Source organism: Doryrhamphus excisus, chromosome 4 (genome assembly GCF_030265055.1).
Source record: "Doryrhamphus excisus isolate RoL2022-K1 chromosome 4, RoL_Dexc_1.0, whole genome shotgun sequence".
Taxonomy (NCBI): Eukaryota; Metazoa; Chordata; class Actinopteri; order Syngnathiformes; family Syngnathidae; genus Doryrhamphus; species Doryrhamphus excisus.
This window is the reverse complement of record NC_080469.1, coordinates 18,179,226-18,206,069: the sequence shown is the minus strand read 5'-3', so window position 1 is coordinate 18,206,069 and position 26,844 is coordinate 18,179,226. Positions and strand designations below refer to the sequence as shown.

The window sequence follows — 26,844 nt, the reverse complement described above, 5'->3', positions numbered from 1 at the left end:
GTGAATCAGAACAGGTGCAGAGGTGAAAAAAGACTTAAGGCGCCGAAAGGCCGAATCGGCCCCCGTTGACCAGGAAAACGGAACCTTGGCAGATGTCAGCTTGTTCAGAGGATCGGCGACTTTACTAAAGTCCCGAATAAAGCGCCGGTAAAAGTTAGCGAAACCCAGAAACCTCTGTAACAGCTTCCTAGATGTGGGAGTGGGCCAGTCAACCACAGCCTGGATCTTGGCAGGGTCGGGTTTCAGTTGCCCCTTCTCCACGATAAACCCCAGAAAGGGCACCGACAGTGAATGAAAAGTGCACTTTTGAGGTTTGACAAACAAACGGTTTTCTAAGAGCCTTTGGAGGACAAGGTGAACGTGCTGCAGGTGTTGTTTGGTGGATGAGGAGTAAATAAGGATGTCATCAAGATACACAAAAACAAAGCGGCCAATCATGTCGCGTAGGACATCGTTGATGAGGCATTGGAAGACTGCCGGAGCATTAGTCAGACCAAAAGGCATGACGCAATATTCGAAATGTCCTAAAGGCGTGTTAAAGGCAGTCTTCCATTCATCCCCTTCCCGAATACGAATGAGGTGGTAGGCACTACGTAGGTCCAATTTAGTAAAAATGGTGGCAGTGTGAAGTGGAGTGAAGGCGGAGTCAAGGAGAGGAAGAGGGTACTTATTCTTAACTGTGATGGCATTGAGTGACCGAAAGTCTATACACGGGCGCAAGGAACCGTCCTTCTTGTGGACGAAAAAGAACCCCGCTGCCAAGGGGGAGGAGGAGGGCCGGATATGCCCAGCAGCAAGGGAAGTGGAGATGTACTCCTCGAGAGCCCTCTGTTCAGGTTTGGAAATATTATATAGTCGAGAGGAAGGAAGCGGCGCCCCGGGCAATAAGTCTATGGCACAATCGTAGGGACGGTGGGGGGGAAGAGACATAGCGTGATCTTTACAAAAGACCTCCCTAAAGGGGTGATACTCCTCCGGTACAAGAGAGAGGTCGGGCGAGACAGGAGAAGGGTTCGAAGGACAGACTGGAGGAGAGGCAGAGCGGAGACAGTTAGCATGACAAAAAGAACTCCAGTTGACTATTTTAAAAGTGGACCAATCAATATAAGGACTGTGACGTTGCAGCCAAGGGAGACCCAGAACTACAGGAGCGGAGCATGAGGGGATAACAAAAAAGCAGATGGACTCCCGGTGGTTGCCGGACAACAGGAGAGAAACCTGGCGTGTCTGGTGCGTGATGCTAGCTAAGTGACGTCCATCCAGAGAACGCACCTTTTTGCATCTCTCAACACACACAGTAGGGATGTTAAGTTCTTTTACCAAGCCACTGTCTATAAAGTTCTCGTCAGCGCCCGAGTCGACCAGGGCGGAAATAGCAAGGCGCCCCTCCCCTCCCCATGACAACGTACCTTCCACTTGCAGACGGCCCACGGAAGCAGTGGAGGAGGGAGGGGGGGAACGTCCGTCCACCGACGAGCTCTTGGTGGGAGATGAACGTCGGGAGACTGGCCGGCTGGAGCAGCGGGAGACTGGGTGGTCCGCAGCGCCGCAGTAGAGGCAGAGGCGGAGACGCAGACGACGAAGTCTTTCCGTGGCGGAGATCCGATTGGCTCCCAGCTGCATAGGAACCGCCTCCCCGAGGCTCTCGGTGGGTGGAGCGATCGACGGTGGAGGCGGAAGCGCAAGAGTTCCGTGAGGGAGAGAGAGTAACGGGGGCGGTTCCCCACCACGCTGCCGACTGCGCTCCCGTAGACGGTTGTCCAGTCTGATGGCGAGGGAGATAAGCTCTTCGAGGGAACGGGTCTCATCCCGGGCTGCCAATTCGTCCAGCAGACGGGGACTAAGGCTGGCCCAGAAGACGCACCGTAAAGCCTTTTCATCCCAGCCGCTCTCCACTGCGAGAATGCGGAATGAGATGGAGTGATCCGCCACCGAGTTCGTGCCTTGGCGCAAGGCCAGGAGGCGCAGTCCTGCTTCGCGTTCTCTGACCGGGTGGTCGAACACGTTTTTGAGCTCCTCGACGAATAGGGAGAGGCTGGAGAAGAGTTCCGGCTTGTTCTCACTCACCACCATGGCCCATTTGGCGGCGCGCCCCGTCAGGAGCCCAACTATATACGCCACCTTGGCAGAGTCCGTGGCGTAGGTTTGCGCTTGCTGACTAAACACGAGGAAGCACTGGTGGAGGAATAGTCTGCACTCGCCAAAATCTCCCTCATACCTGGAAGGGTGAGGGATATTGGGCTCCCGAGGGACGAGTTGGAGCGCCGACGATGTTGTGGCCGGTGCCGGAACGGCGTCCGAGGAGGCGGCCACGGACGGGCTCGTCATGCGGGCGTGCATGTCGCGGACCAACGTGGAAAGGTCCTGTAACGTCCGCTCGTGGTCACTAATCATCTGCCCCTGGGCCTTGAGGGCAAACTCAAGCTGCTGATGTTCCGCGGGATCCATGATATTGGCTGGATTATTCTGTCAGGGCTAGGGCGCGTGCGCGGCGGTTTGATCCCCAGATGCAGGACACAGCAGGCTCAGGTAAGGTCTTTAAAGTCTTTAATTGTCCAGTGAGTGAGGTACGAGTAACGAAAAACGACGGAGCACAAAAGAGGGGGCTCCGTGACTAAGTGCCGGCAGGCACAACACAAATTACCTCAAAAGACAATACGCAGTCCTATAGGCATGCGGGCTACCGGACGGGTAGGAGGGTGCGTGGCAGAGGCGTAAGCAGTGCTGAATTGGTACAGGAGCACGGCAACAGCTCAGAGCTGGTCTGTCACGTCCACAAAGGAATAATCCAGCACCCTCCTGCCGCAGCTCAGTGCCTAATGAGGGAGACCGGAAATTGGGATGAATTGGTAAGAAAATCTGGTAGCTCCGCCCAACTCAGGGGAGGTCCGCGTCTGCAAAAGCATAAGGAGAGCAGTAAGGGTTCAAATAACACGAAACCCAGACGTACCCCCAAACAGCAACACAAGGTAGAAGCACATGTCACAGCGCAGCGTGACACGCACTCCAAACCTCCAAACCGCATTCCAAACCTAACTCCACACTCCCACCCCCCTCCCTCACCTCCTGTCTCTCTGAAATAAAATCATGGTTCACCTCCAACTTTCTGAAACTTAACAGCAATAAAACCGAATTCTTACTCATTGGCACCAAATCCATCTTATCTAAAGTTGACTCCTTCTCTCTCTCCATCGACAGCTCCTTAGTCTCCCCCTCCCCTCAGGTAAAGAGCCTGGGTGTCATCCTTGACAGCACACTATCTTTCCAATTCCACATTAATAACGTCACCAGGTCAGCCTACTTCTGTCTGCGCTCCATTAATGGTCTCCGTCCCTCCCTCACCCCCCACACCACCACCATCCTCGTCCATAGCCTTGTCACTTCCCGCCTCGACTACTGTAACGCTCTCCTCTTCAGCCTCCCTCAAAAATCCCTCCATAAACTACAACTGGTTCAGAACTCTGCTGCCCGGATCATCACCAGAACCCCCTCATCCCACCACATCACCCCATCCTGCAGCAACTCCACTGGCTCCCAGTGACTCATAGAATCACCTTCAAAATCCTTCTGTTCACCTACAAGTCCATCCACAACCTGGCCCCCCCTTACCTCTCTGACCTCGTCCACATTGTCAATCCTTCCCGCTCCCACAGATCTTCCTCCTCCCTCCATCTCACTGTACCCTCTGCACGCCTTAGCACTATAGGGAGCAGAGCTTTCAGCCGCTCTGCTCCCAAACTCTGGAACTCTTTGCCACCTGACCTCCGTAACTCTGCCACCCTTCCCATCTTCAAATCCATACTCAAAACTCATCTGTTCAAACTAGCTTACTACCTCTAACTGCATCACTTGGTCCCCCCCCCTTTATTTATTGTATGTTCTGTCATATCCTGGTGCCCTCGCTCTGTGCCCCAGTCTCCTCCCTGTGTTTTTTCTTTCCAGATCCTCTTCCTGGCTGGAGGTGGAGCTGCTGAACGCACCTGAGGCTGATTACTCCTCTGGCACTTAAGCCGACTGCTGACAGCCGGGGAACGCCGGATTATTGTATTGCATACGCTACGCTACGCATGTCGCTGCACCGCCTCCTAGAAACCTTTTGTTTGTGCATTCAGCAGCGCTCGCCTTTAGCCAGCTCTTTTTGTGTTTTTCCATGGTGCTCCCTTCCGACACCATCACCTTTCATTACTTCCTTTTGGGCCTAATAAAGCCTTAAACTCACTCACCTGACTCCTGTCTCCGTGACCGGGACCCAGACCCTCCAGGAACGTAACAGAATAATCTGGCCAAAAGAATGGATCCCGGCGATGCGGACCCGGTCAAGAAGTCCCTCCGTCTCCAGGCCACGCGCCTGTCCAAACAAGAGGAACAATTCGGCGCACTCGGCGCCAACGTGCAGAACCTGGCCGAGCGGCAAGATGCACGCATGGCCGCCCTCAAAGCCCAGCTCAACGCTGTGCTCTTGGCCTTCCAGTTGCGGACGTCCCTCCGGATCCTTCCCCTCTGCTGGTGGTGCCCAGCTCTCGAAACCGGAGCGATTCTCCGGGGACTCAGGTGACGTGCGCACCTTCCTGACCCAGTGCGAGCTGACTTCAAGCTCCAAGCACTGAACGCGCTCGGGTAGCCTTTGCCAGCTCCCACCTCATGGGCAAGGCGGGCGCCTGGGCCACGGCGGAATGGAGCCGGCACTCGGCCATCTGCTCCTCCTTCTCCTCGTTTGCAAAGGCCTTAGAGCAAGTGTTCCAGCGGAATATTCCCGGCCGCAAGGCAGCTCGGACCCTCCTGAGGCTTCGCCAAGACAAGCTCAGCATTTCGGACTACGCGATCGAGTTCCGCACACTCGCTGCCATGAGCGACTGGAACCTCTCAGCTCTCCTGGATGTGTTCTCCGACGGACTCGCAGAACGAATCAGAGACCACATGATCCCCCTGGAGACGCCGGGCGATCTGGACGAGTTGATCGCCTTGGCAGTCCACATCGAAAAGCGCTTGAACTTCCGCGAGCAGGACAGGCTCCTCCGACGCGCCGCGTCGACCTTCGTTCGGAGATCCCCCGATGAGCTCGCCCTCTACAACAGGCCACTTCCATGGGGATACCACCTATGCTGGCACCGGAGGAACCGATGCAGCTCGGCGGACATCGCCTCACGCCGTCCGAAAGGAGGCGTTGCATCCGGCTACGTCTCTGCATCTACTGTGGACATCACAGCATCTCCCGCTGTCTCCTCCACCCCGACGGCCAATGCTCCCAAGCTACGGTCGCACCCTCTCCTGGTTCGTCTGTGGGCTCTCAGACCGCACCTCCTGCCTCGACCACGCCTGCAGCCAGCTGATTGCAGTTGCCAGGTACACTCTCCTGGTCTGATATCAGTATTGATATCAAGGCTTTTATCGACTCTGGCTTGGACGACTGCTTCCTTGACGAAGCATTTGTGGTTAGCTCGTCTATCCCTGTGATGTCGCTATCGACGGCCAAAGTTGTACGCTCTTTGGATGGGTGCCACCTCGCTAATGTCACTCACCAGACCCACTCTCTTGTGCGCCGCCTATCTGGCAACCATGTCGAAAACTTGACTTTTTTCGTCATCCCCTCACGCTCCGCTGCCGTGGTATTAGGGCTTAAATGGTTGAGCAGACACAACCCACACATTGGCTGGACTAAGCCCGCCATCGCAAACTGGAGTATTTTCTGCCACATGCGTTGCCTGAGGGGGGCGTGTCGCCGTCTGCCAGCCACTCGCGCCGCTACTCCCGAGCAAATTGATCTCACCTCGGTTCCCTCCGCCTACCACGATCTCCGTGAAGAGCAGGGCCATGTCACTCCCCCCCACCGTCCGTAACACTGTAGTATTAATCTTCACCCTGGTGCCACACTCCCCACCTCACGCCTGTACAACGTCTCTAAGCCCAAGAGAGAGGCACTTGAGGAATATATTTCTTCCTCTCTCGCGTTGGGCCTCATTCGCCCCTCTTCCTCTCCTTTAGCTGCCGGCTTCTTCTTTGTCGAAAAGAAGGATAAATCACTCCGCCCATGCGTGGATTTCCGTGCCCTCAATAATATCACAGTCAAAAATAAATACCCACGTCCCTTGCTAGACTCTGCGTTCAACTCCCTTCACTCAGCTAGGTTTTTCACCAAGCTCGACCTCCGCAATGCTTACCACCTTGTCCGCATCCGTGAGGGGGACGAGTGGAAGACTGCATTTAACACCCCTATTGGCCACTTTGAATACCTAGTTATGCCTTTTGGCCTCACCAATGCTCCCGTCGTTTTTCAGTGCCTCATAACTGATGTCCTTCGTGATATGCTGGGTCGATTTGTTTTTGTCTATCTCAATGACATTTTGATTTTTTTCCGCCCACTCGAGGAGCATATCCAGCAGGTGTGGCTGGTCTTACGGAGCCTCCTTGACAATAAGCTTTTCGTAAAAGCCGAAAAATGCACTTTCCATTCTTTGTCGGTTTCTTTTCTGGGGTTTGTGGTGGAGAAGGGGCAACTCCGAGCCGACCCTGCCAAGATCCAGGCTGTGGTCGAATGGCCCCCTCCTACATCAAGGAAGGACCTTCAAAGGTTTCTGGGCTTTGCTAATTTCTACCGCCGCTTCATTCAGAATTTCAGTCGGGTCGCAGAACCTTTGAACAGGCTCACATCCACTAAGATTCCTTTTGTGTGGTCCCCAGATGCTAATTCCGCCTTCAAAAGTCTCAAGTTGTGCTTCACCTCTGCACCTGTTCTTATCCACCCTGACCCTCTCTCTTAATTCTTTGTTGAGGTGGACACGTCCGACACCAGAGTGGGGGCTGTCCTCTCCCAGCACTCCACCACCGATCAAAACCTGCACCCCTGTGCCTTCTTCTCTCGCCGCCTGACCCCGGCGGAACGCAATTACGACATTGGCAACAGGGAATTACTGGCCGTTGTCTTGGCCCTACAGGAGTGGAGGCACTGGCTGGAGGGTTCGGCAGTCCCCTTCGTCGTTCTTACGGACCACAAGAACTTGGCTTACCTCCACTCTGCTCGCAGACTTCCTTCTGCCCCGGTTCCCGGAATGGCAAGCCCGATGCCCTGTCAAGGATGTACTCCCCTCCCTCGCACACACCTCATGTGATGGACGCCTTGAAGGACTCCTCTCCTCCGGGGGGCTGCCTGGTCGCGTACCACCTTTCTCCTGTCGCAGAGGTTCTGGTGGCCTTCCCTGCACTCGGACATCACAGAGTTTGTGGCCGCTTGCACTACATGTGCCCGTAATAAATCCTCCCATCAGTCCCCAGCAGGCCTCCTATGCCCCCTGTCCATCCCTTCCCGGCCGTGGTCCCACGTGGCTTTGGATTTTGTCACCGGCCATCCCCCCATCCATAGGTCATTCTCACCATAGTGGACCGTTTTTCCAAGATGGCCCACTTTGTTGCCCTCCCCAAGCTCCCCCAGCCCTCGAGACCGCCCAGCTACTGGTCACCCGCGTATTCCGGCTCCACGGCATCCCCATCGAGGTAGTCTCCGACAGGGAACCACAATTCTCCTCAGCCGTATGGAGGGCTTTTTGCAAGGCTTTGGGGGCTCCCGCCAGCCTGTCCTCGGGCTACCATCCACAAACTAATGGCCAGTCCGAGCGAGCGAACCAGGACCTGGAGGCCACCATTCGCTGCGTGTGCCACCAGCAGCCTGCCTCCTGGGCCATCAACTTGCCCTGGATTGAGTATGCCCGCAACTCCCTGGTCAGCTCTGCCACGGGTCTCTCTCCCTTCCATGGGGCATATGGTTACCAACCCCCAGCCTTCCCTTCTCTGGAGGCAGAGTCAGCTGTCCCCTCGGTGTCCGCCCACCTGCGCCGCGGTCGCCTGGCTTGGCGCAACACCCGGATGGCCCTGGCACGTACAGCGTAGTGCAACCAGCGCCTGGCCAACTGCCACCGGCAGCACCAGAATACAAGCCGGGACAGAGGGTTTGGTTGTCCACACGAGATCTGCCCCTCCACACCAGTTCCAAGAAGCTCCAGCCTAGGTTCATCTGCCCTTATCCCGTGGAACGGGTCATCAGCCCCTCCTCTGTGTTGCTTAGTCTCCCGGACTCCCTTGGTATCCATCCCACGTTTCACGTCTCCCTCCTCAAACCCGTCAAGGTCAGTGACCTCAGCCCTCCAGAGGTGCCTCCTCCTCCCAGGCTTATCGACGGCCACCCCGCATTCTCGGTCAAGGCCATTTTGGACGTGAGAAGAAGGGGCAGGGGTTTCCAGTACCTGATCGACTGGAAGGGGTAGAGCCCCGAGGACTGTTCGTGGGTCTCTCGTGCGCTCATCCTAGACCCTGACTTGCTTTCTGACTTTTACCGTCGTTTCCCCGAGAAGCCAGGTAGGCCGCCAGGTGGCGCCCATCATTAAGGGGGGGGTACTGTCAAATCCTGGTGCCCTTGCTCTGTGCCCCAGTCTCCTCCCTGTGTTTTTTTCTTTCCAGATCATCTTCCTGGCTGGAGGTGGAGCTGCTGAACGCACCTGAGGCTGATTACTCCTCTGGCACTTGAGCCGACTGCTGACAGCCGGGGAACGCCGGATTATTGTATTGCATACGCTACGCATGTCGCTGCACCGCCTCCTATAAACCTTTTGTTTGTGCGTTCAGCAGCGCTCGCCTTTAGCCAGCTCTTTTTGTGTTTTTCCATGGTGCTCCCTTCCGACACCATCACCTTTCGTTACTTCCTTTTGGGCCTAATAAAGCCTTAAACTCACTCACCTGACTCCTGTCTCCGCGTCCGGGACCCAGACCCTCCAGGAACGTAACATGTTCTTATTCATTGTTTGTTCTCTTTTATCTTGTATTTTATATTTGTGTTTTTATATCTTCTGTACAGCGACCTTGGGTGTCCTGAAAGGCGCTTTGAAATAAAATGTATTATTATTATTATTATTATTATTATTATTATTATTATTATTATTATTATTATTATTATTATTATTATTATTATTATTATTATTATTATTATTATTATTATTATATCACCTCGTACTTCGGTACGTGACAAAAAAAAAAACTTAAACTATATTAGGAAAGCAGGAAGTGAACAGTTACTGATTGTAAAAGTAAAAGATGGATTGCTTCTTCCTACTCCTTTTGGACATGTGGAACTGTGAACTGATTATGTGATGCACTCAATTGTCATCTGATGCATGTTCAAATGAAATAAAACCATTACCATTACCCCCAAAACACCCTCTATAACCCCTCTCTTTTGCCTGAATTGCTTCAATTAAACAACAATCAATTGTACACACCTGTCAGATTTGCTAAAAATCAATGAATGGCTTTGTCTCCCCATCTCTAATTACTATGATGACATATTGGTGTAGCCAGGGGTTCAATTTTGACCAGACACCCAATCCAGCAGCTTTTTGGTGGTGACACATTAACAGCAATGAATGACACAAAAATGTCAGGAATGTACACTTATCATTATGGATGTACACTTTCAGCAATGCCCTCTTCTTATTTTATCTCCATATCAATCACCCTTCTGTTTCTCCATCCTCAATTCCACTTGCAGTGCTTTATTAGCCAGTTGCTAATTAAAACCCCTGAAGCAAGTTAGCCTTATTAGTAAGCTTGCAGCTCATTCCCTTGTTATTTATTCACTCACTGAAGTTTCCAACATTCTTGGCAAGCGGGAAAAGCAGCATAGATGGTTGAAAAATAAAAAATAAAAAGTGTTTCATCCCTCATCTGGTAAACCAATAGAGTATTGAGTAAGAGTATATATACAGTATACTATATATATATATATATATATATATACCAGTATATACGTATACTAATAACATGGATAACATGGTTGATGAGCAGGATGCAGCATCCATTCAAGCCTTATTCATCACAGTCAAAGCAAATTCAGAGAACACATCCACTTTGAACGGTACAATGGCAACACTGGCTTTGACAGTAGCACAGTCAGAAGACAGTATGAAAGGTTTGAAGAGACAATCAAGGACTCATTTATTGCACAACGAGACCTCAGACCAGAATTCTGAGCATCAAAACAAGTACCTCCAAAACCTTTTCTTTTTTTTTTTCCCTGCATCACAGAAGTGTACCACAGAAAATGTCAAACTCCGACAATAACCACATAACAGGATATTACATTTACTGCAACAATAGGACCAGTACAAAGACATCAAAATACAGTATTTCACAGACGTGATTAAACCACTTGTATTTCAGCAGCCAGTGTATATAGGTTTCATGCTGTGCTTCGAAATGTCATAGTACATATTAGAATTAATGTTTCCCTCCAATGAACCGCACATCCCCAGCAGCAGCACTCATGCAGCCCCCAGACCATGCTCCACTGTAGGCAAGACACAATTGTCTTGCTTATTCACTTGGGTCAGATATTTAATGTTGAATCAAACTTATGCACTGCGTATATCTTCGTGCGTCACCCATTAGGCCAAAGTTTAGAAGTGCAGCTAAAGTTCAGGGTTATAGTTTGTATGTGGAGGCAAACATTTGGCAAGGGCCAGTTTAAAACCTGCTTTAGACGAGTGACAGAGACGGGACACAAAAGTTATGGGTCCGCTACATTCCAAGATAGATGACCAAATCATACTCTGAGATGGATTATGAAATTCAGCCTAGAGGGCGTTTGCAAACGTTCATCTCATGAAACATCAGGACTATGTTTTGTAATTCCTCAAGAACATCAACGTGATGATCCATCATGGGATTTTCCTTTCCAAAAAGCTTACGCTACAATAAATTCTGTGTTGTCCTACCTGCTGGTGTCAGCCGAGGTGATGGCAATGAGGGGTGGTGTGCGAAGTGGCAAAGTGTTAGGCCGAGCAGGAACAGTCACTGAGTCGACTTCCGGTTTGCGTTCGAAGTACAACTGCTCAGCCTGTCTAAAAGCCAAAGGGGGCAGCTGCACCGTGCGACAAGACAGCCTCCGCACCAGGAAGGGCTCCATGCAGGTGACGGGCCCCGTCTCTGGGGAATCTGTCGAACCGTCAGGCACCTGGGGGGGATATTAGAATGATAGAGATTGAGCAAAAGGACAGGAAATTGGACACACTGACTAAAATATGGGTGGTATGAGCATCTAGTATCGTGCTCAAACATGGTGAAACACAGTGACTTGAACATGGTATGCTTGCACATATGAGGGCACAGATGTGTTGTATTTAGGGATGTCCAATAATTATTGGTACCGATAATTATCGGCCCGATACCAGCATAAAAACTCTAATCAGTGCCGCCGTTCCTCTTCCCACCTTGCATGATAGAAATAATGGATGGAGTGGTGACCATGCCAAAGCACAGTACAATAGAACAGGCCCTATTGAGTGAGTTCCCCTTCAATATGCCTGTGAATAGTCTATGGAAAGCCAGGAATTTAATAAGGAGTTACTGCCTGGTGCTGTACTACAAAGTCAAAGCTTTATCCTATTTTTCCACACCGCCATGAGGTCAAAGTTTAACACAGACCATGTAAATGTGTTCTATAGGAAGAAATTTATATTAAATAAGCAATATCTTGGACTATTTCTTCCATCAAATGCAGAAGGTGCCTGCAGTTGAACTTCAGAAATATAATATGTCAGAACTATAAACAGAATGGCCTCCTATTGTACTGAAAAAGCATTATTAACACTGTCAATTGTGTTATGACTGCAGATAAAAAAAAACACTCTCGACTTGATGGTGAGCTTGACTGGTCCTGAATTGCTTAAGGTATGCAGCCAAACAATCATTCATTCATTCATTCATTTTCTACTGCTTACCCTCACAAGGGTCGCGGAGCTGCTGAGGGTCGTCGACTGCTGGAGCCTATGCCACCCTGGACTGGTCGCCAGCCAATCACAGGGCACATATAGACAAACAACCATTCACACTCACATTCATACCTATGGACAATTTGGAGTCGCCAATTAACCTAGCATGTTTTTGGAATGTGGGAGGAAACCGGAGAAAACCCACACATGCACGTTGAGAACATGCAAACTCCACACAGCAATGGCTGAGGGTGGAATTGAACTCGGGGCTCCTAGCTGTGAGGCCTGTGTGCTAACCACTTGGACCATTTAGAACAGAAGCAGCATCTCCAGTGGCTGCCAGAGCTATCCTCCAACACATATACAATATATATAAAAAATTAGTAAACCTCGAACTAACTTACTAACTTACTAACTTTAGAGTAGTCCGGGTACAACTTACCTAACACTGAAAATGAGTCAACATAGAGCCATTATTGACTAAATAGTTGGCACGCAATAATTGGTTGATAACGAGGGGGTGCTGTGTTGTTGTCTAATATGTTGGCGTGAGACACCGCCTCTTCAGACTGCATCTTCCTCCCACTCTCTTTGTTTAGCTCACATCACCACTGCACACCTCAATTTAGTCATTTTCCACCATCTTTGTCGCTGATGCACTGCGAGATGTGCCACATGTATTTGCATGAATGGGACTTGCTACTAAACTGTCCTAAAAAAACACAAAGTAGTCAGAGGAACATATGTTTTACTCCCCTAAAGGGGAAAAAAAGCCATGACCCACAACATGACTCAGTTATGCCACGCTGCTGCTGCTGCTGCTGCTGCTATTTTTAATTTACGGGTGTGTTGCTTCCACTTTGCTGTTATTACACATGGTATATAGTATTTCCTCTGAGAAAAACACAGGTAGACAGAGTGTATTTAGGTGATGAATGAATATATTATTCAAACGATTGATACAGTGATGACGGCTGCATGACTCAATTAGAGACAAACAAATGATCATTTAATTCTATCAGGATTGTGATGTACTGAACTCCAGAATGCCTGGCTTTCTTCCAGATCTTTCTTATTGAACACACAATATTCCCAACGCTCCAATGGATCAAAGTGGATTAGCTAGGACTTCAATTCTGTGTCTTCTATTGTTTGTTTTGTTTGATTTCTTTTGGTAAACTGTCCTCAGGGAGGCTACAAAAGGGTAATCAGTTATTTGCCTATTGAGCGCGGGCAGGAGTATCCTTGATTCGGGGCATACTTGAATACGCAGGTACAAAATACACAAGGAGGCGGCTGGAACAGCATGATGAATTGAGGCTGATACGCCGCCATTTATCTTGCCGTAATCCATGCAGAGTTTTCATTTGTTGTGCATGAATAACGAGGCTTCCCTGTTAAGCTAGGGCTCAGCCTGTCAGCATTTACATTCAGTCTGTTTTCCAGGTGATAGTTCCACACGATGTACCTTTCCAACGAGTACAACCAGTGCCGTGCCTCACTAAAAATAGACACAATAAAGTCCCCAGTGAGAGATAGTCCATTTAAACACTCTGGTTTACTAAAAAGGTCAAGGTTGGATTAATCTGAGACAATTTATTTGCTGTCAGACACCAATGCCCAAAGCTTTTATTACAAGGTCCAATAAGTCCTACGAAGTGCTAGAGCGACAATATTTGCGTTAGTATGTAGTAGTTTGACCGGACAAATATTGATACTATTTATCACAGAGACTTCCATGTGTTTTACAAAACAGGCATCAATGGAATACAAGGAAACTGACTTTTGGAAAAAAAATAATCTAATTCCATAGGGTTGATTCCCTAAGGGCAGCTGGGATAGGCTCCAGCATATCCTCAAAAACCTAACGAGGATAAGCAGCATGGAAAATAGATGGATGGATTTTATAAGCCATTGTTGGAAATGCCATAATTGTGCATGTTTGTCCTTGTTCGGCGGTCAGTGAAAGCACCAATGTCGTGTGCTGTGATGCAAAGGTGAAATGTATGTGTACGACTTTCTCCAACATGCCTTGCCCATTTTCCCCAATGCTGTGCGTGAATGTACAAGGTGAGGATGAATAATGTTAGCTCTGTCCTCTGTCCTGTGCATATTTGTTTGGCTCCAACTCAATCAATGATAGTGTGTTGTTTGACTTCCTATGTCCATTTAGCTCATTAATAAGCCTTATACAGTATCTATCTATCTATCTATCTATCTATCTATCTATCTATCTATCTATCTATCTATCTATCTATCTATCTATCTATCTATCTATCTATCTATCTATCTATCTATCTATCTATCTATCTATCTATCTATCTATCTATCTATCTATCTATCTATCTAGCTATCTATCTATCTATCTATCCGTGTTGTTTCACTTGGACATTCCCATCTAAACCTTTCTCTGTGTGGAGTTTGTTCTTCATGTTCTCCCCGGGCATGCGTGGGTTTTCTCCGGGTACTCCGGTTTCCTCCCACATTCCAAAAACATGCTAGGTTAATTGGCGACTCCAAATTGTCCATAGGTATGAATGTGAGTGTGAATGGTTGTTTGTCTATATGTGCCCTGTGATTGGCTGGCAACCATTCCAGGGTGTACCCGCCTCTCGCCCGAAGATAGCTGGGATAGGCTCCAGCACCCCCGCGACCCTCGTGAGGATAAGCGGTAGAAAATGAATGAATGAATGTATTGAGTATTGAGACTCCTATAGAGCAGCTACACACAATAACCCGCACAGAAAACTTTTGCAGAATCCACGCCTATTCCATCTGTATTTCCTTTGATTTGTGCTTTCTGTCTGTTTTAATTTATTCCACCCACGGCCCGCCTCCTAGCATGCCCACTCTGCTGTGATTGGTCACACGCCCAAAGTGCTTCCTAACTATGAACCTCTGTGACATCACAAAAGGGCAGTTTTACCACGCCATTTGAAACCAAGCGTTTTGAGCCATCCCAAACTTCTTTCAGGGCTCACTTCCAAATGCCCAAACCTCATTATCTGAAACTTTGGCATCATTTAACACAAGAACAAAACATTCTAACTACATTTATAGGTCAGAAAAGTGGAAAAAGCATCATAGGTCCCCTTTAAGAACAACAACGTGATTGATCTTGGGCGTCTTTTACTGTCAACTTCTGTTATCGTATTAGTAGGGGGAAACTAGTAAATGCACGTTTAGACAAGATGAATGGTCGTAACAACAGCAGGTCTCTGAGGTTTTGAGGGTTCTAAATAATGAGCTCTATTGGCAGTGTTAACATTGGTATGCTCAGTACTGCTGATGTGGTATTTTTGGTCAAGTTGAGTCTACAGTCATCAAAATTGAGTCTAAGTCGGGTGACTCAAGTCCGCACGTCTCTGGTAAGAAATACACAATGATTAATGATTAATTTTCCTGGGTCACTAGTGGTGAACTGAGTTACAATCATGGTTGCATATACAAAAGGGTAACAATCTGGCCAACCAAGCTGTCCTATTACGTTTCTGACAAAAGTTGTGCAAGCTACAAAACAATCCTCTATAACTTTTGGGTGCCTCCCTGAATCACCCCCAAAATGTCACATTTAGGGGACTGATAAGCACACATTTGAGCAACATTGATTGGAAAAACCTGGCCACAATCAAGCAAAATGTCTGTAACACAACATAATACAGCAGTTGTGTGTATTGTGCATTACTGCGGCAATTTGGAGAATAATATGGTTTCACCGGGTATTTATTTGTGGTTTTGGGCAGCAGGGAGAGTGCAAAACAAATCAATGCAAACAAGGTCCTGTTACGACTTTGAAGAACCCCAGGGAAGACGAGGAGAAACACAGGAACGTGTCGTTTCCTACAGATTCTATGCATGTTTACAAAGAATAGAGATTCAGTTTAAACATGAAGATATGCTATGAAAATATGTTGATGAATCCGAATGGAAGCAGCCCATCAATTGGAATCACCCCTCAATTTGTACAATATGGACTTCGAGTAACTAATTTTGGTGTGTACCAATATTACTCAGCCTACCTCATGATACCTCAATTCAGCAAGAATCAAAATGATAGGACATGAGAATAAACAGATAAATAAACAAATAAATAACACTCCCCTCCATATTAATTTCGACATCTTATTCAGTCCTCCTCTCAGTGTTCCAGCTGGTGAAAAGTAAACATCTGACAGCATTTTTCTCCAAATCCAATTACGCCGTATGATGGAGGTTATTAATGGTTTTTCAGCTGCATCTTCTTTCATGCATAATTTATTAATTAATTCATATCAATTACAAAGTTCTATTAGCAAACAGAAGAAGCTGATTTTTTCATTAGTGCATTTATGAGTGGTTGAGATTGCATGAAATATGGAGCTTTTATGGTGAGTTTATAGTCGAAAATATCATTGAATGATTGGACTGACAAATAAATAAGAAACTAATGGTAAGACATCAGTCTGTGTTGTTGTCTGGGATGGCTCTCTTGATGCATATTTATATTTTTGCTCCTTATCACACCCGTTTCTTGCTGTGAGCTCGCTGCTCAGTCCCCGAAAGGGAGTTGAAATATATATAAGAATTTGTCACCATCACTTGGAGCCACAAGGTAACCCTGCACAGTATTCTGCAACTTTTCATCAGCGGTGCCATCATCCATCTTCGTGCTCTGACTTTAGCAATTGACTCTAACATAGAGTGAATCTTAAATGAATTATGCGCAAAGCCTGGGAGCCAGGCGAGGAAAAGTGATCGGGAAAGAAGTTGAAAAACAGAAGGAAGCAAGATGAATAAGAAAGATAACAACTGGAGGAAATGCGCTCAATCACCAGTTTCGGAAAAAAAGGGATTCTGTCTTTGGATTTAGGCTGCATGGCGAGGAGGGTTATCACGCAGTCCTAACAGCTAGGTGACCCGAGTTCGATTCCACCCTCGGCCATCTCTGTGTGTCTGTTTCTCCTTGTACTCCGGTTTCCTCCCACATTCCAAAAACATGCTAGGTTGATTGTCTGTATGTGCTCTGTGCCCTCTTGAAACACCGTCAGAAGGTTTTGTCTACATATTATTGATTGCTTCTTTTGTCTCCTGTTGGCTTCTGATTGAATTTGGTTAAACATGATATGAACGTTGCATGTTTGGGCTTGGCACGTGCTGCTGCTTGGGTAAACGGGGAGGTTTATCTGCTGCACCGTGGAATTTACAGCCAGGGTGTGTGTGTTTTGAAAGTGCTCAATCTGTTGCTTCACCTGGCTGTTAAGACACAGCATCCTGCAAGGTGATAAAATGCAACTCGGTGCATCTTCTACAGTACACACAGCTCATACACAGCTCGTACATTTTGTCAGCACGATCGGTGACGTTGTTCATATTGTTTAGATTTTATGATTTAACTGCAGCTCATTGGGCGACTCCATTTATTTTCATTTGTATGTGGTGGCTATCAAGGCACGCCATTAATATAATTTGTCATGAGTAATGTGGAAGCAGTGAGTTGATAAGAACAAACATACACTACCAAACACTTTCTCATGCTATTGAATGACAAAGTGTCTCTACACTCGTGAGTGGTACTATACATGCTAAAACTATGAGACTAAATGAGACAAGATTTCTCATTTAATCACATGATAATCACATATATTGCCATGTACATGCGCGTCTGTTTTCCTCGTGTCTCGCCTCCACACAAGCAAAAAAAGCATTCTTTAGTTCATGCACCTAGTTCTAGTTTAGTTCTAGTGCACCTAGACACTTCATAGAACAACAGCGTCCTTTATCTCAGTGGGGGGAGGCAGGGCTGCTAGCCTACAAACATACAGTGCAGCAAGGGAGCCTCGTGATGGGGCAATGCAAGGTATTGTCCTAGAAATTAGGAGGAAAAAAGCCAAATGTCCCAGTCCCCATGTTAGCTGCTGCTATAATATCGCTGTAGCTCGGTAGAAGTCAGTTATGTAAATGGTACACTGTGCTGGAGCCTATCCCAGCTGACTGCAGGCGAGAGGTGGGTACACCCTAGACTGGGGTCTACCCAGAGATGCCCAACAGAGATTCGAACCCAGGTCTTTCCGATCTCCTGACAGTGTGGCCTACATGCTAACCACTCGTCCATCGTGTGGATTACTGTTATTATGTTTTATAATATATGTATATATTATTATATTTAGGCTGCACGGCAGTCGAGTGGTTAGCTAGGAGACCAGAGTTCAATCCCACCCTCGGCCATCTCTGTGTGGAGTTTGCATGGTCTCCCCGTGCATGCGTGGATTTTCTCCGGGTACTACGGTTTTCTCCCACATTCCAAAAACGTGCTAGGTTAATTGGCCACTCCAAATTGTCCATAGGTATGAATGTGAGTGTGAATGGTTGTTTGTCTATATGTGCCCTGTGATTGGCTGGCGACCAGTCCAGGGTGTACCCCGCCTCTCGCCCAAAGACAGCTGGGATAGGCTCCAGCACCCCACGCGACCCTCGTGAGGATAAGCGGTAGAAGATGAATGAATGAATGAATGATGCATACTGCATCATATTGACAACCTGCAACCTCCATAAATAAACATTAAATTCCTACCATGTCAAAACTGATCATTATTATCATTGTAAAGATAGAATAACTCATGCAGCTCATGCATTGGATGTAATTAGATTGTTTTTGTGTGTGTTACGGAGCAGCAACACCCTGGAAGTAACTCCAGGCAGGTAAACATATGTAACAGATAAGAAGTCCTAGATAAAATTGTTAGGTCAGTTGTAAAAACTCTTTTCAGCAAAGAGTCCAAGTCATATAGGTAAGAGGAATAAAGGGAGAGGGGTTAAAATCCCACACTGTAAAGACCTTTGCGTTTGTAACAGGAAGAAAATCCACTGTGTCAGCCATGAATTGAAAGCAGGTAAACTTTGACACCGGGCGTGGCACTTGAAGATTCATCCCTGCGTGAAATCTCCATAACGACCTTCCCAAGACAGAGTTCACACATCACTCTTCATTCCAGCGAGATTAATCACACTTTAAATGCGCTCAACAGGCTGTGAAATGAGAATGGCGGCGAGCGGCTGCATTGGTGTTTTCTTCAGAAGGCCGTTAAATAATAAATAAATAGCTGTGATTGCTTACCTCCCTCCTTGAACACAAGGCTAGGATTGGTGAAATTACACACAGAGTGGCGAGTATTTTGGGAGCAGATAGCGAAAACAAATTTGACCCTGAGCTTTGGCACTGCACAGCGCTGGCTGCTAATCTATTTAATTGTTTCAACTATGCAATGGATTGCTCTCGTGAATAAATAAGCAGGTAGATAAACACTGGCTCAAAAACATCCGTTGGCCTGGTCAGTCGGTGATAAGCAGTTCTATCACAACAATTACCACTGCTCTGCTCTTTATAATGGAGTCAAATCTGGTGAAGGCTTGGTTGACAGGAAAATGTTGTGCACTACCTGGCTGCAACCAGCAGAGGCGCTGTCGGTTTGGTCTCAAGAGGTTTGCTGTCTAAATTCAAGGCTGATGGGCTATGAGCTCATCCAAGCGGACAGCTCCTATGAGCAGCAAAAACAGATCAATTCACACAGTGGATAAAGGAAATGTAATAAAATGCACATCCCTGATAAGGACTATTCCCTGGAGAAAACTACTGTTTTACTTTAAAAAATAAAAAAAAATAAACTACAGTTTGCAGTAGTAGTCCTATCACTGTGCAGTGATGCATTAGCATTGTGGTAACTCATTAAGAAATGGAATACATTCATTCATTCATTCATTTTCTATTGTCCTCACAATGGTTGCGGGGGTGCTGGAGCCTATCCCAGTTGTCTTCGGGCGAGAGGCGGGGTACACCCTGGACTGGTCACCAGCCAATCACAGGGCACATATAGACAAACAACCATTCACACTCACATTCATACCTATGGACAATTTGGAGTCGCCAATTAACCTAGCATGTTTTTGGAATGTGGGAGGAAACCGGAGTACCCGGAGAAAACCCACGCATGCACAGGGAGACCATGCAAACTCCACACAGAGATGGCCGAGGGTGGGATTGAACTCGGGTCTCCTAGCTAATCACTCGACTGCCGTGCAGCCTAAATATAATAATATATACGTATATTATAAAACATTGAAACTCGAAATGGAATACATGACAAATGTTAATATGTTAGTATTATCCTTTGAATTTCACATCTAGGACTAAGCAATCTGTACTAAGGTGCAAATAACAGATCCGCACTGCAATCCTCAAGACAATGTAACCAGTCAGCAAAGGACAGAGCTAAGACACAATGGATATTTCAATGGTCCTCTGCCATTGTGATAAAACATTCAAACATTTTGGCTTGAGGTGCTTACACCATTCCAAAAGGGACGGTGCATTTTGGGGGCACTGTAAATTTGGATGAGAAAGACATGTAGTTTTGAAGTCCAGGGTGTACCCCGTATCTCGCCCGAAGTCGTCTGGGATAGGCTCCAGCATACCCCTGCGACCCTCGTGGGGATAAGCCGATGAGCTTTTGCAGGTGAACCGTGGGGTGCTGAACCATTCATTCATTCATTCATTTTCTACCGCTTTTTCCTCATCCAATTTTTGGATTTTTTAAAACAGTCTATGTCACGTTCGCGCTTGTGGGCAATGCGACGCGACCCCAGGATGCAGAGAGCAGGACCAAAATGCACTTAAGCTATGCAGACAGCAACTACCAGGCAAACCAAACACAAAGACAATTCACAATGAAGCCACAACAGAAAGAGCACGCACCTGAACTAAATAGGGATAATGAAATTAGAAGCAGGTGCGTGAAAAGAGCAAAACGGAAGGGAACAACAAAGGAAGTGGTTACCAAAATAAGGGCATGGAAACTGGAACAGAGGCAAAGAAAGAAACTAAGAGAGCTGTCACGAGGGGGTGAAGCCCGCTCGTGACAGGGTTGCGCCCTGGCTTGGCGTGGCGAGGAGGAAGTGAGCGACTTCACCTTTCGAAACCGTGGAGCCCTGGCTGGAGGCGGCCGAGACGTACGTCGGTGTCGCGGCCAGGCCGGTGTGTCGTCTATGGCGCCCGGATACACCCACGCCATGGGTACGAGCGTGCCATCCGGCCCCCACACCATGTCCTCCAGTTCCTCCGTAGTGAACGTCGTGCACTCCTCTTCCATCGCCTTCAGGATCTGCCAGGTCCAAAAGTCGCTCTCCGCGAGGTCCTCTTGTGGTGGCTTCATTCTGTCACATTCGTGCTTGCGGGCAATGCGACACGACCCCAGGATGCAGAGAGCAGGACCAAAATGTAGGTAAAAGGAATTTAATGGCACTTAAGCTATGCAGACAGCAACTACCAGGCAAACCAAACACAAAGACAATTCACAATGAAGCCACAACAGAAAGAGCATGCATGTCTGTGGCGCCCTCAGATGAACAGGGAGTCCGTTCCACAGACTTGGGGCAGCTGTGCAAAAGGCGCGATCGCCCATAGTTTTGAGCCTGGTCCTTGGAGGCTGGAGGAGCAGATTGGCCTGCCCTGAGCGGAGGTGGCGTGAGGAGGCTTGTGGGGTGAGGAGTTCTTTGAGGTGGGGGAGGGGAGTGCCATAGAGGCACTTATAGGTCAGGAGGGAGACCTTAAACTCAATCCGGTATTTTACAGGGAGCCAGTGGAAGGATTTGATGATGGGGGTGATGTGGTCAAACTTTCACACCCTCATCAGGACAGCACAGTTCTGGCTGGGAAGCCTGTTGAGGAGTGTGTTGCAGTAGTCCAGCCTAGAGGCAACCTAGAGACAAAGGCATGGACAGGTTTTTTGGCGTCAGTGAGGGTAAGTGTGGGGCGGAGTTTTGCTATATTCCTGAGATGGAAAAAGGAGGTTTTGCAAAGATTTTTGATGTGCCCTTCGAAAGTCAGGTGGGGGTCCATTTTGACACCGAGGTTGGCAACTGCAGATGAAAGGTGGATATCCTGGCCGGAGAAGGTGATGGTGGTGATAGTGGATGACTGGGTCTGGTGTGGGGTGCCAATGAGGATAGCTTCCGTTTTGGAACTGTTTAATTGGAGGAAGTTAGCTGTCATCTATGCCTTTATCTCTTCCAGGCAGGTGGAGAGTGTGGACACAACTACAGAGGGGGCCGGACTTGTTCTGATGTACAACTGTGTGTCATGGAATGATATTCCATGCCGGCTGATGACATGGCCAAGGGGGAGCATGTAGACAGTGAAGAGGGTGGGGCCAATGACCGATCCTTGAGGGACACCACAAGTGACAGGGAGGGTGACTGATTTATGACCCCCCCCAGGACACATATTCCGTTCTGCCTGTGAGGTAGGATCAGAGAGTCCGATGTTGAAGCGATGTTGAGTTGAAGCGATTCGGCTTAGTGAACGTCGATGGCTGGACCCAGTCACCAGTGCCAGGTAGTTTCTCCAGGTAATAGACCGGTTAAACTTGGGTAATCGTACCGCAAATAAAAAACAGTATGCGCAGTAAAACAGGCGCACCTGAAATAACAGACTTTTAAGTTAAGCAAAATTAGCTAAAAATAGTGCAAAAGACTTTAAAATGACAACTGCAGTAGCGTTGAGTGGGAGAGCGGCAAACAATCAACGCCAGCGTCCCTCCTCAATTTTAGACGCCTGAGAACAAAGAGTGGTGAGAAACTCCGGTCTGTTTCAAGAAATGAGCAAAAGCAGTTGAATCTTGCATTTTCGTGGTACTGACAATTTAAAAGGGAAAGGAATTAGCTTTGAAGCATGAGTCAACAGTTTGGGGAGAGATAAAGTATGAGCATTTCCAAGTGAGTTCATGTGTCATGCTCGATTGGTTGGCCAAATGATGTAAGAGTTTTATCAATGTAAATTCTGTTTCAAGAAATGAGCCAAACTGATGCAGAAAAATAAACTGTAATCTGTTAATCATCTTCTTCATTATATAGGCTAACCTAGCATGATGTTGATGTTAAAATGTGAGTGTAATTAGGGTCTTGTGATTTCTGCATTCACACAATCGCGGACAGAATCACGGAATTGGCCAATAAAAACAAAATTTCCTGTTTAACCCAAAATCTCTTGGAAATGTACATAATGTGAATGAATGCTGTCATAAAGGAACGTTCATGTGGGGGGGTATTACCCGAAAGATGGCTCAATCGTGGCGGATACAAACACTAAACAGCCGCCTCCTGACCTGAACAGGTTGAAATAGTGACCAACACCGGCGAAAGTTGGTGGAATTTTCTCTTACTGAGTGTCAATGGGGCTGCACGGCGGTCCGAGTGCTTAGCGCGCAGACCTCACAGCTAGGAGACCAGGGTTCAATTCCACCCTCGGCCATCTCTGTGTGGAGTTTGCATGTTCTCCCTGTGCATGCATGGGTTTTCTCCGGGTACTCCGGTTTCCTCCCACATTCCAAGAACATGCTAGGTTAATTGCCGACTCCAAATTGTCCATAGATGAATGTGAGTGTGAATGGTTGTTTGTCTATATGTGCCCTGTGATTGGCTGACCACCAGTCCGGGGTGTACCCCGCCTCTCGCCCGAAGACAGCTGGGATAGGCTCCAGCACCCCCGGCGACTAGGCTCCAGCACCCCCGCGAACCTCATGAGGAAAAGTGGTAAAAAATGAATGAATGAATGAATGAATGAGTGTCAATGGAAGCTAGCGGGGGTTAGCTTAGTCTAGCTAGGTTGTGCGTGTCGGGCTCGATGAGTATATTTGCAACACATTTTATGATACATGTTTTGTCTTTTTTATGTTGTGGCATAGTTGTTTAGACATTTTGCCCAAATTTGCAATTGAAAGTTATGCTTGAAATGTATCTTTCACAAAAAGCATTTTTCATGTTTTTTTGTTTGTTGAGAAATTATATTTTGCTGAAACTTACCCTTGTTCTACTGCTGATTACTAAATAATGGAAAAAGGCATAAACAGATTTTTTTCTGATGCAAGATGAGAGTCTAATCTTTCTTTTGGTATATATACCATGTCTGTATATCCCAAAAACACAATATTCTGTGTGCTTTGAAAAATCTGTCAAAATCATCCAAAATGGCCGGTACAAAGAAGGACACCTTTTGAAAAATGGCTGGGAAGGAATGAGTTAATATTACTTTGTTGTATGGCATCAATCTGGCATCTGAGTGTCAATGGAAACTAGCAGGGGTTAGTATTAGCTTAGTCTAGCACGCTCATGTGGTTGTGTGTGTAACTCGGGCTTGATTGATAGTATTTGCAACACGTTTTACAATGCCCGATGACGATATGGCATCTATTACCGTATTTTCCGGACTATAAGTCACACTTTTTTTCATAGGTTGGCTGTTCCCGCAACTTATACTCCAGAGCGACTTATACTCCAGAGCGACTTATAAATGAAAAAACTGTTTATGTTACATAAACACTGGACACCTTTTCTGTTTATGTTTATTTATTGTGTAGCTGAATAACCATTATGTTAGCATATCTTACACCTATTCAGCCTATTCAGTTCTCTATTCTTTTATTGTTAGAACTTGCCTTCCAAGAGGATGTCTGTTTGTAATGTCTGTTTTGGTCAAGTAGTTTGTAAAATAAATTACCCGCAAAAAAATGCGACTTACTCCAGTGCGACTTATGGATGTTTTTTTCTACCTAATGATGCATTTTTGGCCTTGTAAGACTTATACTCCTTAGCGACTTATAGTCCAGAAAATACGATACATTGGACAAGTGCAGAGTAACAGTGTCTAGGCCAAGCATGTCAAAGTGGATAGTTTGACCTGAAAAAAAATCAAAGGTAGCCTAGAATCACTCACACACAATCCAGCATAAAGTTATTGTGGAATGTCTGAGGCTTTTTTGTTGAAAAATAGTAGAATATGAGCCCTTTAAATAAAATGAAAATGAAATGCTCCTACTTATTAAATTGTTGATACCAGTGTTTCTCAGGCAGCAATTGTGAACAAAGCAAGGTGTACACAACATGACCATTTTGTTAAGTCCACATCATCGTCAAAAATGGATTAATTACGGCCAACCTTAATCACAACCACTCTTCATCTTGTTGTTGTCAGTACAAAGAGGATATACTGTATGTGCAGAGGAGCTACAATTAATCATCCGCCCTTTATTCCATTGTTCCATATCCCGATTGTTTATCTCCTGCAGCTGTCGCCTTTCCATTTCTCTTATGATGTTCTCCAGCTCTGATGCTGTTCAAATCTAATGTTCCAGCTCGTTTCATTTAATATCTTCTCATCCCTTCAGCCTCCTGGCCTTCACCTGCACGTACAGATTCGATTGCTGACAAACCTCACTTTCCGGCGAAAAAAACCCCAAAAACCCTGGCGTTCCAACGCATGAAATCCCATGTCCATCATCTATACGGTCACCTGGCATCAAGCCCACTCTTACAGACGCCGCCAAGCTCTAAGAGGCGATCAAGATGTGAGGAGACGGAGGAGCATTTGGCCCATTCTACATGCATCTGTGTTACCATGGCAACACTGATAAGGTGACTCATGACTATTCATCAATAGCCGTGCCTGATTGGACGGCACCCAAGAGCGTTGCAAGTGGGAGCGCATTCGTCACTGAATCCCCTGTGCTCCCTCCATCGGGATCACGACTGCTCCATGTTTGTTTCCTCGACTCACCTGATGTCCCATCTGTTTCTCTGCTCCACCAAAAGTTGCAACTGTAACTTGATGAACTTTTCAAAAATCGAAAGCGTTTTTCTTCACAAAGTATATGGGATGTCAGGTCATTGGCGGGCCAGAGGAGGTGCTATATCGACCCGCCAGCGTGTTTGGGGACCACCTACAGGGCTCTTGTCAATTGGATGTGCTTAGAAAATCTCCAAGAGGAGGCACTTAGGAGGCATTCTAATACATTAAATCATTTTGATGCAAGAAGAAGCTGCTTGCAGCTGTACTTCCTTGCCTCTGACGCAAAGCAATGCAGACTAAGATTTCATTTGTATGGAGTATGGAGAAACTTAGCTGTTTGTTTTTCTTCACAAAGAGGCCAACTCCTAAGGTGTTATTTATTTTTACACTATATGTAATTGTCCTTATATTTTATATTGTTACATTTTATTTTACATATTATTTTCAGTCTTTTCCACAATTCCACAACAAAATTGTTTGTATCTCTAACTAGAAAATGTATTATAATAAATATAACATGTAATATATAGACAGTACTGCTCACAAAAATTAAAGGAACACTTTTTTTATTGGCCCTAGCATGAATTGAATTAAACCTGTCTGATAATTTTCTGGTTGGTTAAGCAGCTGAGGGTCTCGTTAATCAATTTCAGCTATACTGGTGTTCATGGAATTAACAACAGGTCCACTTCAGTGGCAACAATTAGAAAACCCTCAAAACAGGACTGGATTTACATGTGGAGGTCATTTCAAGTTTCTCCCTCTTGATCTTTTTTGGCTGGTTTTCCACTCCTGCTGATTTTGGCTTGCATAATCATCTCTACTGGCAGTATGAGGCGATTCCTTAACCCTACAGAAGTTGCACAGGTTGTCCAACTTCTCCAGGATGGCACATCCACACGTGCGGCAGCAAGAAGGTTTAATGTGTCTCCCAGCACAATCTCCAGAATATGGAGGAGATTTCAGGAGACTGGTGGTTATTCTCGGAGAGCTGGACAGGGCCGTACAAGGTCCTCAACCCCACAGCAGGACCGATACCTGCTCCTTTGTGCAAGGCGGAACAGGCTGAACACTGCTTGTGCCCTACAGAATGACCTCCAGAGGACCACTGGTGTGAATGTGTCTACCCAAACAATCAGGAACAGACTTCATGAAGGTGGCCTGAGGGCCCGACGTCCTGTAGTGGGCCCTGTGCTCTCTGCACAGCACCGTGGAGCTCGACTGGCAATTTGCTCAAGAACACCAGAATTGGCAAGTCCGCCACTGGCGCCCTGTACTTTTCACAGACGAGAGCAAGTTCACCCTGAGCACCTGTGATAGATGTGAGTCTGGAGAAGACAAGGAGAACGTTATGCTGCCTAGGAAATGGTGCTCTGACTGCCATAAGGTATCGAGATGAAATCCTTGAACCCATTGTCAGACCCTACGCTGGTGCAGTAGGTCCTGGTTTCCTCCTAATGCACGACAATGCCCGGCCTCACGTGGCAAGAGTATGCA

At 47.0% G+C, this 26,844-nt stretch overlaps 1 protein-coding gene across 1 annotated transcript in view; it reads right to left on the bottom strand.

Moving 5' to 3' along the window:
* Nucleotides 1-26,844, bottom strand: part of pde4d (phosphodiesterase 4D, cAMP-specific) — a 204,960-nt gene that overhangs the window by 155,138 nt on the left and 22,978 nt on the right. The window contains exon 3 of the mRNA XM_058071076.1: nucleotides 10,758-10,996. Coding sequence (XP_057927059.1) covers nucleotides 10,758-10,996 — 239 coding nt within the window. The remainder of the gene's footprint in view (nucleotides 1-10,757; nucleotides 10,997-26,844) is intronic.